An 11,715-nucleotide genomic window follows, 5' to 3' on the forward strand; every position below is an offset into this window, starting at 1 on the left:
ATTTCCGATTATGTGAACAAGTGTAAATGCAGCAATGTTTCTCACACTTCAGGTTATGAGAACGAGTGTAAATGCAGTAATGTTTCTTACACTTCAGATTAGGTGAACAAGTGTAAATGCAGCAATGTTTTTTTACACTTCAGATTATGTGAACGAGTGTAAATGCAGCAATGTTTCTCTCACTTCAGATTATGTGAACAATTGTAAATGCAGCAATCTTTCTTACACTTCAGATTATACTGTGAAATTCGTGAATGAGTTTAAATGTAGCAATGTTTCTCACACTTAAGATACAAGTAATATTGATGAGTTTAAATGCAGCAATGTTTCTCACACTTCAGATTACGTAAATGAGTGTAAACGCAGCAATGTTTCACGTGATCGTCTGCTGCAATGTATTGGGTCCACAACAGAGTACACGGATGCAGTGCTTTGGTCATCTGCTTGCAACAAAGTTGTCCGTGAAATGTTCCCTCGCACATTGGCCCAGAGAAAAGGCAGATACAAGAAATATCCTTTCCTCTAACATATTGAGCTCATTTTTAGCATAAACCAATTGAAGCTACAATTTCATAATTATTATTGAAATCTTATTATAAGTTTGAGATCTTTTATTTTCATTTTTTATTGCAAGTGACTTATATCCCAACATGAATTAATACCCAACACAAACTAATTTTGGTCATCTTTTTTGAACAGTGAATGTATAAGATTATGTGATGCAACCACTTTTAGAGGGCTTTATACATTTTCTGAAAGAGGTGTTTAGTTTGATACATCCAAAAATAGCATTAAGCAGAGCATTACCTAGGAGAGTGTCAATAAAGTTTATCACACTGTTATGGTCCCATGTTTGGCTACCAATGTCACATGGCAAAAAGAAGTTTAAAACACATTTGAACCCCTTGCTGTAAGGACAAATGCAGCCCAAACTTCATGGCCCCTTCAATGACCACTTCATGGGTCGACCAACACCCAACTCAAATGTAGATGTTAAGTCAGGGTGTACTTAAATTAACTATAGGCATTGTAAAAAAACCCACATGTAAAGTCAAGGGTTCAAATTGGGCGCCCTATTTCATAGTGTGAGATAATTGTGTGGTTTATCTGCAACTAAAACCTTGATACCCTGCATTTAGTGAGTGCTGTCCTAACAGACTCAAGCAGGCCGCACCTTTAGGGACCAAGTTAATGGCATGACCACACTTTCAAGCATACATGTACATGTAAGTAGGCTTTAACTCCTTCCAACAAGATGAGTATAGCCATCTCATGTGTCATCAAATATATAGTGCCCATAACACATTTTTTAGAGCAATTTGGTCCTAATAAACTAATGAGGATATCAAACACTATTTTACATTCCTTAACCTTGCAAACAACTTACTACTTTGGCCTCTCCTTGCTTGAGGCCTATCAAACTGCAGATGACGTCAGTTCCCATGATTCTGATTGGCTGTTCCATGGATCACACCATGAGGGGCAGCCGTTACAATTTCCTCCCCGGGAATATGCTGTTGAGCCTAGCAGAATTGTTGAACAACTCCCAGGTAATTTGCATACTAAAGTATGTCTTTGCAAATTAAATTCACCAAAATGCTGCACGTTTGGAACAAACGTAATATATTCCTTTAATGTCTTTTTAATTATGCCCCCTTTCGAAGAAGAGGTATATTGTTTTGCACATGTCGGTCGGTCTGTCCGTCCACCAAATGGTTTTTGGATAATAATTCAAGAACGCTTAGGCATAGGATCATGAAACTTCATAGGTCCATTGATTATGACTGGCAGATGACCACTATTGATTTTCAGGTCACTTGGTCAAAGGTCAAGGTCACAGTGACTCAAAACAGTAAAATGGTTTCCGGATGATAACTTAAGAATGCTTACGCCTAGGATCATGAAACTTCATAGGTACATTGATCATGACTGGCAGATGACCCCTATTGATTTTCAGGTCACTAGGTCAAAGGTCAAGACCACAGTGACTAGATACAGTAAAATGGTTTCCGGATGATAACTCAAGAATGCTTAGGCCTAGGATCATGAAATTTCATAGGGACATGGTCATGACCGGCAGATTACTCCTTTTGACTTTCAGGTCACTATGTCAAAGTTCAAGCTCACAGTGACTCTAAACAGTAAAATGGTTTCCGGATGATAACTCAAGAACGCTTAAGCCTTGGATCAGGAAAGTTCATAGGGGCATTGGTCATGACTGACAGATGACCCCTATTGATTTTCAGTACTCAAGGTCAAAGTTCAAGGTCACAATGACTAACGAATTCACACAATTGCTGCCACTACAATTGACAGCCCATTTGGGGGGGGCATGCATGTTTTACAGCCGTTTTTTTTTTTCTTGGATTACTTTTGTATAGATAAATTGACTAATGCATCTTGAAGATTATCTGTATTTCTGTTCATAGATCTTAATGCATTATAATGCATTTGAATGTATCAGTCAGACTGCATCAAACTGTGTAAAAATGAGAAACAAAGTTTTCATTGACAAAGTGCACAATAAACGCTATGGTGTGGGTGGGTAAGAAGAAGCAGTTGCCAGATAAGATATGTTAGTTATGTGCTGCTCTAGAGTACGGGAAGATGTAGGTTATGTTCCACTCTGCAGTTGTAGGTTATGTCCCACTCTGCAGTTGTAGGTTATTTCCCACTCTGGGCTCAATGTTCTTCAACGTAACAGGCACATCTGCCTGGGGATCAGTCTAAAAGGTTGAAAGTATGAGTGTAGTGTGCATGTTTAAGAAAAAGCCTCCAAATAAAGATCAGTAGGTAGAGTGCTGATTTGTGATTCGGCTGTCATGAGTTTAAGCCACACTCTTATAACACTTTCACTGCATTGTTTACTTAAATGCATCTTTAAAAAAATTATTCCCAAATAAATTTTATATGAGGCATCTTCCCAATGGCGGAAATTGAATAGGAGTCCAATATGTAAATTATTGCCCTGTCAAATGTGTATAAAATTGAGGAAATATCAAAAGTGTGGGGGTAAGGTAAGAAAATTTTGCCCTATTGGTGCAAAAAGGTATCAAGTGACATTGAAATTAGAAGGCACATAGTACCTTTTCACATCAACGGGGCAATTTATAACTCATTAAAGCTGGGGTATTTATAAGAGCCGCATTGTGGGATAACTAGGTTTAATTCATGTGTATGAAGCATTGGCCTTGATTAGCCTGTGCAGTCTGTACAAACTAATCAGGGATGACGCTTTCCGCTTTTATGGAATTTTTCATTCAAAGATTATTTCTTTTTTTTAAAATCCTGTTTATGCGGAAAGTGTCTTCCCTTATAAGCCTATGCAGACTGCACAGGCTTATCTGGTACACCACTTAACTCACATGCAGTTAGATCAGTTTTCACGGAAGACGGCTCACAAGATCAAATACAGTTGGTATTTTTATTGCCTCCAGCGATCGTGAAGTGGACTGGCTGTATGGAGGAAGGTGTGTACAGGCAGGACCTGCTGACTGTGCTGGCTGTCTGCCTGTGTGAGGAGGAGGCGTGTCACTGGGGCGCGCAGGCTAACCGTGCCATGAGACATGTGTTCCCGCTGGTCGATATGAAGAGGAAGGGCAAATACAAATCATATCCTTTCTGTCAGGAAACATTGTAGTTGATCTGTGCACTGAGAAAACAAGGCATTATGCATGTGCGTAAAGGGGTGTACCAGAATATATAGCCTGTGCAGTCCGCACAGGCTTATCAGGGAGGACACTTTCCACTTAAGTCTAATTTTCCCAGAACGAGGCTCAATGTTATTTCTGCGACACCTTCAAAAAGACTGTCAGATACAATGTCATATTAGGTGGGACTCTCGCCAGACATTTGGTCATTTTGTTAGGCATGCATGATTGCTATCTTTGAAGTTTTTGAAATTTTGTATTTGTTAACCCTTTCCGTCTTAGAATTAAAGTGATAATGGCTATGTGCCAACAGTATAAAACCAGAACAGCCTGCGAGTATCTTGCAAATGTAAAGTCTTTAAATGTATCTGGAAAAACATGATATGATATGGTATTTAGAGAAGACTTTCAAAAGGTCAGCATGGTTATAGTACCTCCAGATTTGTAATGCAACTTTCTAGCACAGTCAGACAAATATGTAGTCTGTTCACTTGAAAATACAGACACAAGCTGAGAATTTACTCTAAAAACGACTCATGTATTGCATAGCAATATCATAGGTGATTTTATAATGATTGAATTATGATTATAAACCATTGTTATCAATTGAAAAAAAAGCTTTTATGCAAAATGGTTTACTTTTTCGGAATATAAATAATTTACATCTTTGAGTGGCTTATTTTTTATTTTTTTTTGTTACGCATAATGTAATTAGTCAGTTAGATTCAGTTGGCACTCATTCATATGCATATTTTGCTGTACATGTATATATATTCAAATGACGAGCTGTTTTTTCCTTAACTCTATTTTACAACCATGTATATGGGAGTTCAGTTTCAGCCATATGCCCAGAGGGTAAGAGCACTAGTACATTCTCATACTACACAGTGCATTTCATTATACATGTACTCCTTAGTGTTCTCAAAGTTTACAGTTTTAAATATGTACTTTAAATCAACATATCTGTCTTACTTATAAGTTTATAGTTTTTATATTTATATGAATACTTACAATCATTTGAACTATCCAATTAATTTCATTGAAAACGATGTTTAAAAAATTGTCAAAATTAAAAATATTATCCTATAACACATTTGTAAAAATTATTTTTAAAATTTTTGGTGTAATTTTTTTTGTTAAATACTTTTAGGATTCCATGAATTTACAATGTCGTTTTTCCACAGATTATTGGTTGATTAAAAAAAGAAGAAGAATTTTAACATGCATTTGTGGAATAATATCTACCCAGCAGTGCTAATAAATAGCTTCTTTATGTAATCTGCAGCTCTTGTCCAATCGACTGGACTGTTTCCAGCGCTTTGATCACTTCACCTACCAAACGCCCAGCCCTATCTACCAGCTCACAGAGCGTAACCTAGGAACAAGAACACCACAACAACCCCCCTTTACTGACCTAAAAGAACGATCTGACTCACCAGCCTATAAAACAGCTTACAATGAAAATAAAGCTCCACAGTCTAGATCTGAAAACAGACTATTGTACAGTTTTTCTGAATCCATTCGGCGTGATGCAGAAAACGAGATGGATGAATATTTGATGAAGTTTGGCGGTTTGTCAAGTAGGGAAAGCAACTCTGGCAGTCCAGTTAATAAAGGGAGCGAACATGAAATAAATCGAGAGGATTCCAGAAAGGAATTCACTGATTCAAGGGAGGCTACTTTGGATAGACAAGGTTGTGATTTTATATCTAAGGGGAAGGAATCAATGTTTGCACAAGAAAGTTGGGAGAGAATGAAAATGACAAATAGAAGGAATTATTTCACAATTGTCGCAACTGGCCTCAATGAGACTTCTGAAGATGGCATTGAAGACTTTGAGGCTCAGTCTGATGAGCTTGAAAATAAAGCACACAGTGCTCTTGGTACTCATCTAAAAGAAGATGTGGGATCAGAAAATTCAAACCTTGGCTGTTTTGATTCTCAGAAAGAATTTCTTGATGTGCAAGATAAACATGACTTGTTTTGGGATTCTTTTGAGGGTAGCAATGAGCAGAATCCATCTAAGCATGAGAGTTTATTGCAGAAGACTGAGAAAAACTTGCATTTACAAGCAGAAGAATGTTCTGAAAAAGACATTGAAAAACGTGAAATGGAAGTCAATTTTAGACACAAAAATGAAAACCATTCAACAGCAGAAGACAACAAAATAGAAACTATTGAAATCTTGAAACAAACTAACAATGAAGTTGTAGACCACAATGAAGTGGGACATAACAAAGAAGAACCTGACCTGTTGTCTAAAAGTGTTGAAACAGATGACTTAAATGAAATTAAATCAATCGAGTCTGATGGTGAAAAAGTGACAACCTTGGTAATGTTGAAAATATGCAAGTAGAAGTATCTGACAGCTGAAGGGTAGCATTAAACATACAAGAAAAATGAGCATGAAACTGTACAAGCTTTGCTCTTGGGAAACAGGGCTTAACCCTTTGCATGCTGGGAAATTTGTCGTCTGCTAAAATGTCGTCTGCTAAATTTCTCAAATTAGCATTTTCTTTGATTTTTTTCAAAGAATATTATCAGAATAGCAAACAGTTTGGATCCTGATGAGACGCCATGTTCTGTGGTGTCTCATCTGGATCCAAACTGTTTGCAAAGGCCTTCAAAATTCGGTTCCCGCACTGAAAGGGTTAATGCATGTGCATAAGCATTGTCCCAGATAAGCCTGTGCAGACACCTTCTGCTTTTAGGAAAAAACAATGTTTGAAGGAAGTCCCTTATTACTGAAAATCCAGTCTAGACAGAAAGTGTAATTCCAGATTAGACTTCTGGACTTAACAGAACAGTGTATTATGTGAAGTTGGAATAAGACATTAATTTGGGAATAAATTGTGTTTTTTCAAAAGTGCATTATATGCAGTTTTATATGTTGTATTAATTTTATTTAGTTTGACAAATTATAGTTAAAACAGATACTTGCATATATATTAGCATCATTTTAATTGATTTTACTGCAAAAGTTTTTTTTATTGATTAAAAAAAAATCCTCATGAAATGAAACAGTTTAAAAATACAGTTAAAATGATAAAAATACAATCACTGTTAATGAAAAAATAAATGAAAATTGCTTATTGAGCTTGAAGTATAGATACATTATTACAAAAATAAATTCAGATCATGAAATGAATAGTTTTGTTTGAGAAAATCACCAAAATGATGTCCATTCCCAGTTTGATATCTTATTCCAAATTCACATAATACAGTGTAACAGGCTTATCAGGGACAACACTTTATGCACATGCATTATGCCCCGTTTTCTCAGAACAAAACTCATATTCGTATGTTACAGTCCTGCTTAGGTATGACATGGGTCCATATAGGCACACCAAGGCCAGTATTGGCCTGACTGTATCAGCAAATGACAATTGTCTCCAAAGGTGTGTCAATATGGGCTCATTGCGCAACATATCTGGTTATACCCCCACAAACGAAGTTTAGGGGGGTATATAGGAATGAACTGGTCTGTCTGTCGGTCGATCCGCTAATTAAAGTTGTTTCCATCCGATCTTCACCAAACTTGGTCAAAAGTTGTATCTAGATGATGTCTAGGTCAAGTTAGAATATGGGTCATGCCGGGTCAAATACTAGGTCACGGGGTCACTTAGTGCGTTTGAAACATTCAGCATGTTGTCCGCTCTCTAATGCATGTTGTTTTCATCCAATCTTCACCAAACTTGGTCAGAAGTTTTATCTAGATGATCTCTAGGCCAAGTTTGAACATGGGCCATGCCAGGCCGAAAACTAGGTCACGGGGTTACTTAGTGCGTTTTACACATTCAGCATGGTGTTCCCTATTTCAAGTACTTATCATCCGCTCTTCATGTGGGGGTATTCGTCCCGTCTGTGACAAAGCTCTTGTCTGTATCTAGTATATATCCTAACTTTATCAAGAGTTATATATAAATCAAAGAACAGTGAATATAAACACTGTATTATTAAGTATTATTTAAATTATCCTCTGCAATGAATGCTTGTTATTTATGTTGGAACAGTACTTCAACAATTACTTGGTCACATGCAATGCCATGTTTTGATAACATTCATGAAATGCTTTTTGCTGTCATTGTAGAGAGCATGATATAAGACTGTCAAGGCTTGACCAAGTATATCATGTCCTCAATGCACTGCCATCTAACTCACTGATAGGATTTATTGTTTGAAATAATCTGTTCTGTTGTACATTTTTTATATCTTTATGTCTATATGTTTTGTTTGTTATTTAACTTTCCCTCATTTACTTCTGTTTTGGTTCTAAAGGAAAGATTTTCTAAAATATGCTTATTTTCTGCTATTTATCATACATGTTGCCATTTGTTTATTATTGAATAAAATAGAAAGAAGATACAGTTTTCTGACTTGTTTCTATATTTTGGCATTTTATTAAATAATATTTATGCAGGAATTTAAAAGACTTGTTCCCATTTTACATAGCTGGCATTTTTTTTTACAATTATTTCTGACATATTGAAAAAACAACAACGCTGCTACATGTTCCCCAAGGAACAAAATAACTAAATACGTTGACACGTACTGAATATCTACATGTACACTCATTTATTGTTCATTATTAATTATCATGTGAAATAAATAAAACTATAATAAAAAGCATAAAAAACAGAGGAATGACTTAGGAGTTTTTCTGTAGCTTTCATTACGTATTGTGACTAAACATGGGTCACTTATTATCAAACTGAATGAACACGATGTATTTCTCATTATAACAGTCAGGATGGCTATGTGTTAAATGACATGATTTTGTTTATTTTCACGATGTCTTCGATGTTTATCATGTGTTTCTGACATTTGTTTCGAAAAATAAATTCGGAAAAACAAACTCAAAATATGATGGAATAAATAAATATGAAAGGAGTGTTCAATACAGATACCATGTAGTTTTATTTGCTTGGTGTATTCTCAACCTTGCTAAACAATCTTATCTGTATTAAACTCTTGCCTATAGTATGAAACGATATTGAAAATAATTTTAGAATGTATCTCCCAATCCTTTGTGAATACCACTCCTTGACTTACTGGTAAAAGTACTTTTGGTAAACATTTTTAGCTCACCTGATTGCTCAGGTGAGCTTTTGTGACCGGTCTTTGGCCGTCATATGTCCGTCTGTCCGTTAACAGTTGCTCGTAAACACTCTATAGAGGCCACATTTCTTGTCCCATCTTCATGAAACTTGGTCAGAAGCTTTGTCCCAATGAAATCTCGGCCGAGTTCGAAACTGGGTTGTGCCGGGTCAAAAACTAGGTCACTAGGTCAAAAAAAAGAAAAACCTTGTAAACACTGTAGAAGTCACATTTCATGCCCAAACATCATGTAACTTTGTCAAAATGTTTGTCTTAATGATATCTTGGTTGAGTTCAAAAGTGGTTCCGATCCGTTGAAAAACATGGCCGCCAGTGGGCGGGGCAGTTTTCCTTATTTGGCTATAGAGAAACCTTGTAAACACTCTAGAAGTCACAATTTTTGCCCAGTCATCATATAAGTTGGTCAAAACATTGGTTCAATTGATGTCTCGGACGAGTTAAAAATTGGTCAAGATTGGTGAAAAAACATGGCCGCCAGTGGGCGGGGCATTTTTCTCTATATGTATATAGTGGCAGTTTTCCCTATTTGGCTATAGAGAAAAAACATGGCTGCCAGTGGGCGGGGCATTTTTCTCTATATGTATATAGTGGCAGTTTTCCCTATTTGGCTATAGAGAAACCTTGTAAACACTCTAGAAGTCACAATTTCTAGAAGTCACAATTTTTGCCCAATCATCATGAAAGTTGGTCAAAACATTGGTTTTTTTTTATATCTCGGACGAGTTTGAAAATGGTCGGGATTGGTGAAAAAACAAGGCCGCCAGTGGGCGGGGCATTTTTCTCTATATGTATATGGTGAAAACATGTGAACGCAGTAGAAGTCACTAGGTCAAAGGTCAAGGTCACGATGACCCAAAATAGTTAAATGGTTTCCGGATGATAACTCAAGAACACTTATGCCTAGGATCATGAAACTTCATGGATACATTGATCATGACTCGCAGATGACCCCTATTGATTTTCAGGTCACTAGGTCAAAGGTCAAGGTCACGGTGACCCAAAGCAGTAAAATGGTTTCCGGATGATAACTCAAGAACGCTTATGCCTAGGATCATGAAACTTCATCAATACATTGATCATGACTCGCAGATAATTCCTATTGACTTTCAGGTCACTAGGTCAAAGGTCATGATGACCCGAAAAAGTAAAATGGTTTCCGGATGATTTTTCAATACGCTTAGGCCTAGGATCATGAAAGTTCATAGGTACATTGATCATAACTCGTAGATGACCCATTTTGATTTTCAGGTCACTAGGTCAAAGGTCACGATGACCCGAAATAGTAAAATGGTTTCCAGACAATAACTCAAGAACACTTAGGCCTAGGATCATGAAACTTCATAGGTACATTGATCATGACTCGTAGATGACCCCTATTGATTTTCAGGTCACTAGGTCAAAGGTCGAGGTCACGGTGACCCGAAATAGTAAAATGGTTTTCAGATGATAACTCAAGAACGCTTATGCCTAGGATCATGAAACTTCATAGGTAATTGATCATGACTCGAAGATGACCCCTATTGATTTTCAGGTCACGAAGTCAAAGGTCAAGGTCACGGTGACCTGAAATAGTAAGATGGTTTCTGGATGATAACTCAAGAACACTTATGCCTAGGATCATGAAACTTCATAGGTACAATGATCATGACTCGCAGATGACCTCTATTGATTTTGAGGTCACTAGGTCTAAGGTCAAGGTCACATAGACCTGAAATAGTAAAATGGTTTCTGGATGATAACTCAAGAACGCTTATGCCTTGGTTCATGAAACTTCATAGTTATATTGATCATGACTCGCAGACGACCCCTATTGATTATCAGGTCACTAGGTCAAAGGTCAAGGTCACAGTGCCAAAAAACGTATTCACACAATGGCTGTCAAGGTCACGGTGACTCAACTTAGAAAAATGATTTCCGGATGATAACTCAAGAATGCTTACGCCTAGGATCATGAAACTTCATAGGTACATTGATCATGACTCGCAGATGAAATAATGATAAAACTTGACCAGGATGTTTGTCTGGACAATATCTAGGTCAAGTTTGACATTTGGTAAAGATTGAATTAACCGACTCCTCTCAGGTGAGCGAACTAGGGCCATCTTGGCCCTCTTGTTTTAAAGCAAGCCTCAGTGCAAGTGGAAAATTCTTGCCAACTATTTATTGCATGGGCCCAGATACCATAATACAGGTACCTGACAGTGAAAAACAATACTTGCTGTACCAGAATTTCTCTGTAACGGTACGTGTATGTGTATTATTATTTTAGGGTTTCCCCACTCTTTTGAGTTTGCATTTGTCTGTTTCTCACAAAACTGACTCACATATACTTGTTCATGATAAGTGAGTGATACACAAGTTTTTAAAGAATATTAGCAATAATGCATAATGAGTGTCAATGCATTGGCACGCATTCACTATTGCACACTACTTAACTAAGAAGGGCATACTATTATCTGTATGTTTTAGTGTTTTTTCCCCACAACTGGTCAAACTGGATAAATAAGACTGCTATCATGGCTTAAACATTAAAACAACATCTGATAAAACACTGGCATTATCATGTAGCTTTTGGTGAAAAAATGATTTCTGTTTATACCTTATTTGGCAATATCATGTAATTTTGAGTGCAAAAATTATTACTTTTTATACATAATTTGGCATTATCATGTAACTTTGAGTGCAACAATGATTATCTTTTATACATAATTTGGCATTATCATGTAATCTTGAGTGCAAATGTGATTACTTTGCATACATAATTATGTATTTTTGTGCAGTGATTTGTAAGTTACACGTTTGATCCCTCGTCTTATGAAGAAGTTGAGTTGACCAGTTGAGTGCTCTTTTGCAAATAAATGGCAAATAAATGTTGTCTTGAAATTGACATGAAAGTTGCTCATTAAAAGTTTCAGATTTGGACAAATATTTAGCTTGTATAAATATC

General features: G+C 36.6%; 1 protein-coding gene across 5 annotated transcripts in view; it reads left to right on the forward strand.

Annotated features, from left to right (window-relative positions):
• The window catches only part of LOC127838902 (uncharacterized), a 30,971-nt gene extending 22,956 nt beyond the window's left edge, over positions 1 to 8,015 (forward strand). For all 5 annotated transcript variants that reach the window (XM_052366987.1, XM_052366988.1, XM_052366985.1 and 2 more), the window contains 5 exons: positions 342 to 520; positions 1,391 to 1,550; positions 3,438 to 3,611; positions 4,462 to 4,505; positions 4,936 to 8,015. In XM_052366987.1, the coding sequence (XP_052222947.1) occupies positions 342 to 520; positions 1,391 to 1,550; positions 3,438 to 3,611; positions 4,462 to 4,505; positions 4,936 to 6,006 (1,628 nt within the window). In that variant the 3' untranslated portion in view covers positions 6,007 to 8,015. The remainder of the gene's footprint in view (positions 1 to 341; positions 521 to 1,390; positions 1,551 to 3,437; positions 3,612 to 4,461; positions 4,506 to 4,935) is intronic.
• Positions 8,016 to 11,715: the final 3,700 nt, after the last annotated feature.

The sequence above is a fragment of the Dreissena polymorpha genome, chromosome 7 (assembly GCF_020536995.1).
Source record: "Dreissena polymorpha isolate Duluth1 chromosome 7, UMN_Dpol_1.0, whole genome shotgun sequence".
Classification (NCBI taxonomy): domain Eukaryota; kingdom Metazoa; phylum Mollusca; class Bivalvia; order Myida; family Dreissenidae; genus Dreissena; species Dreissena polymorpha.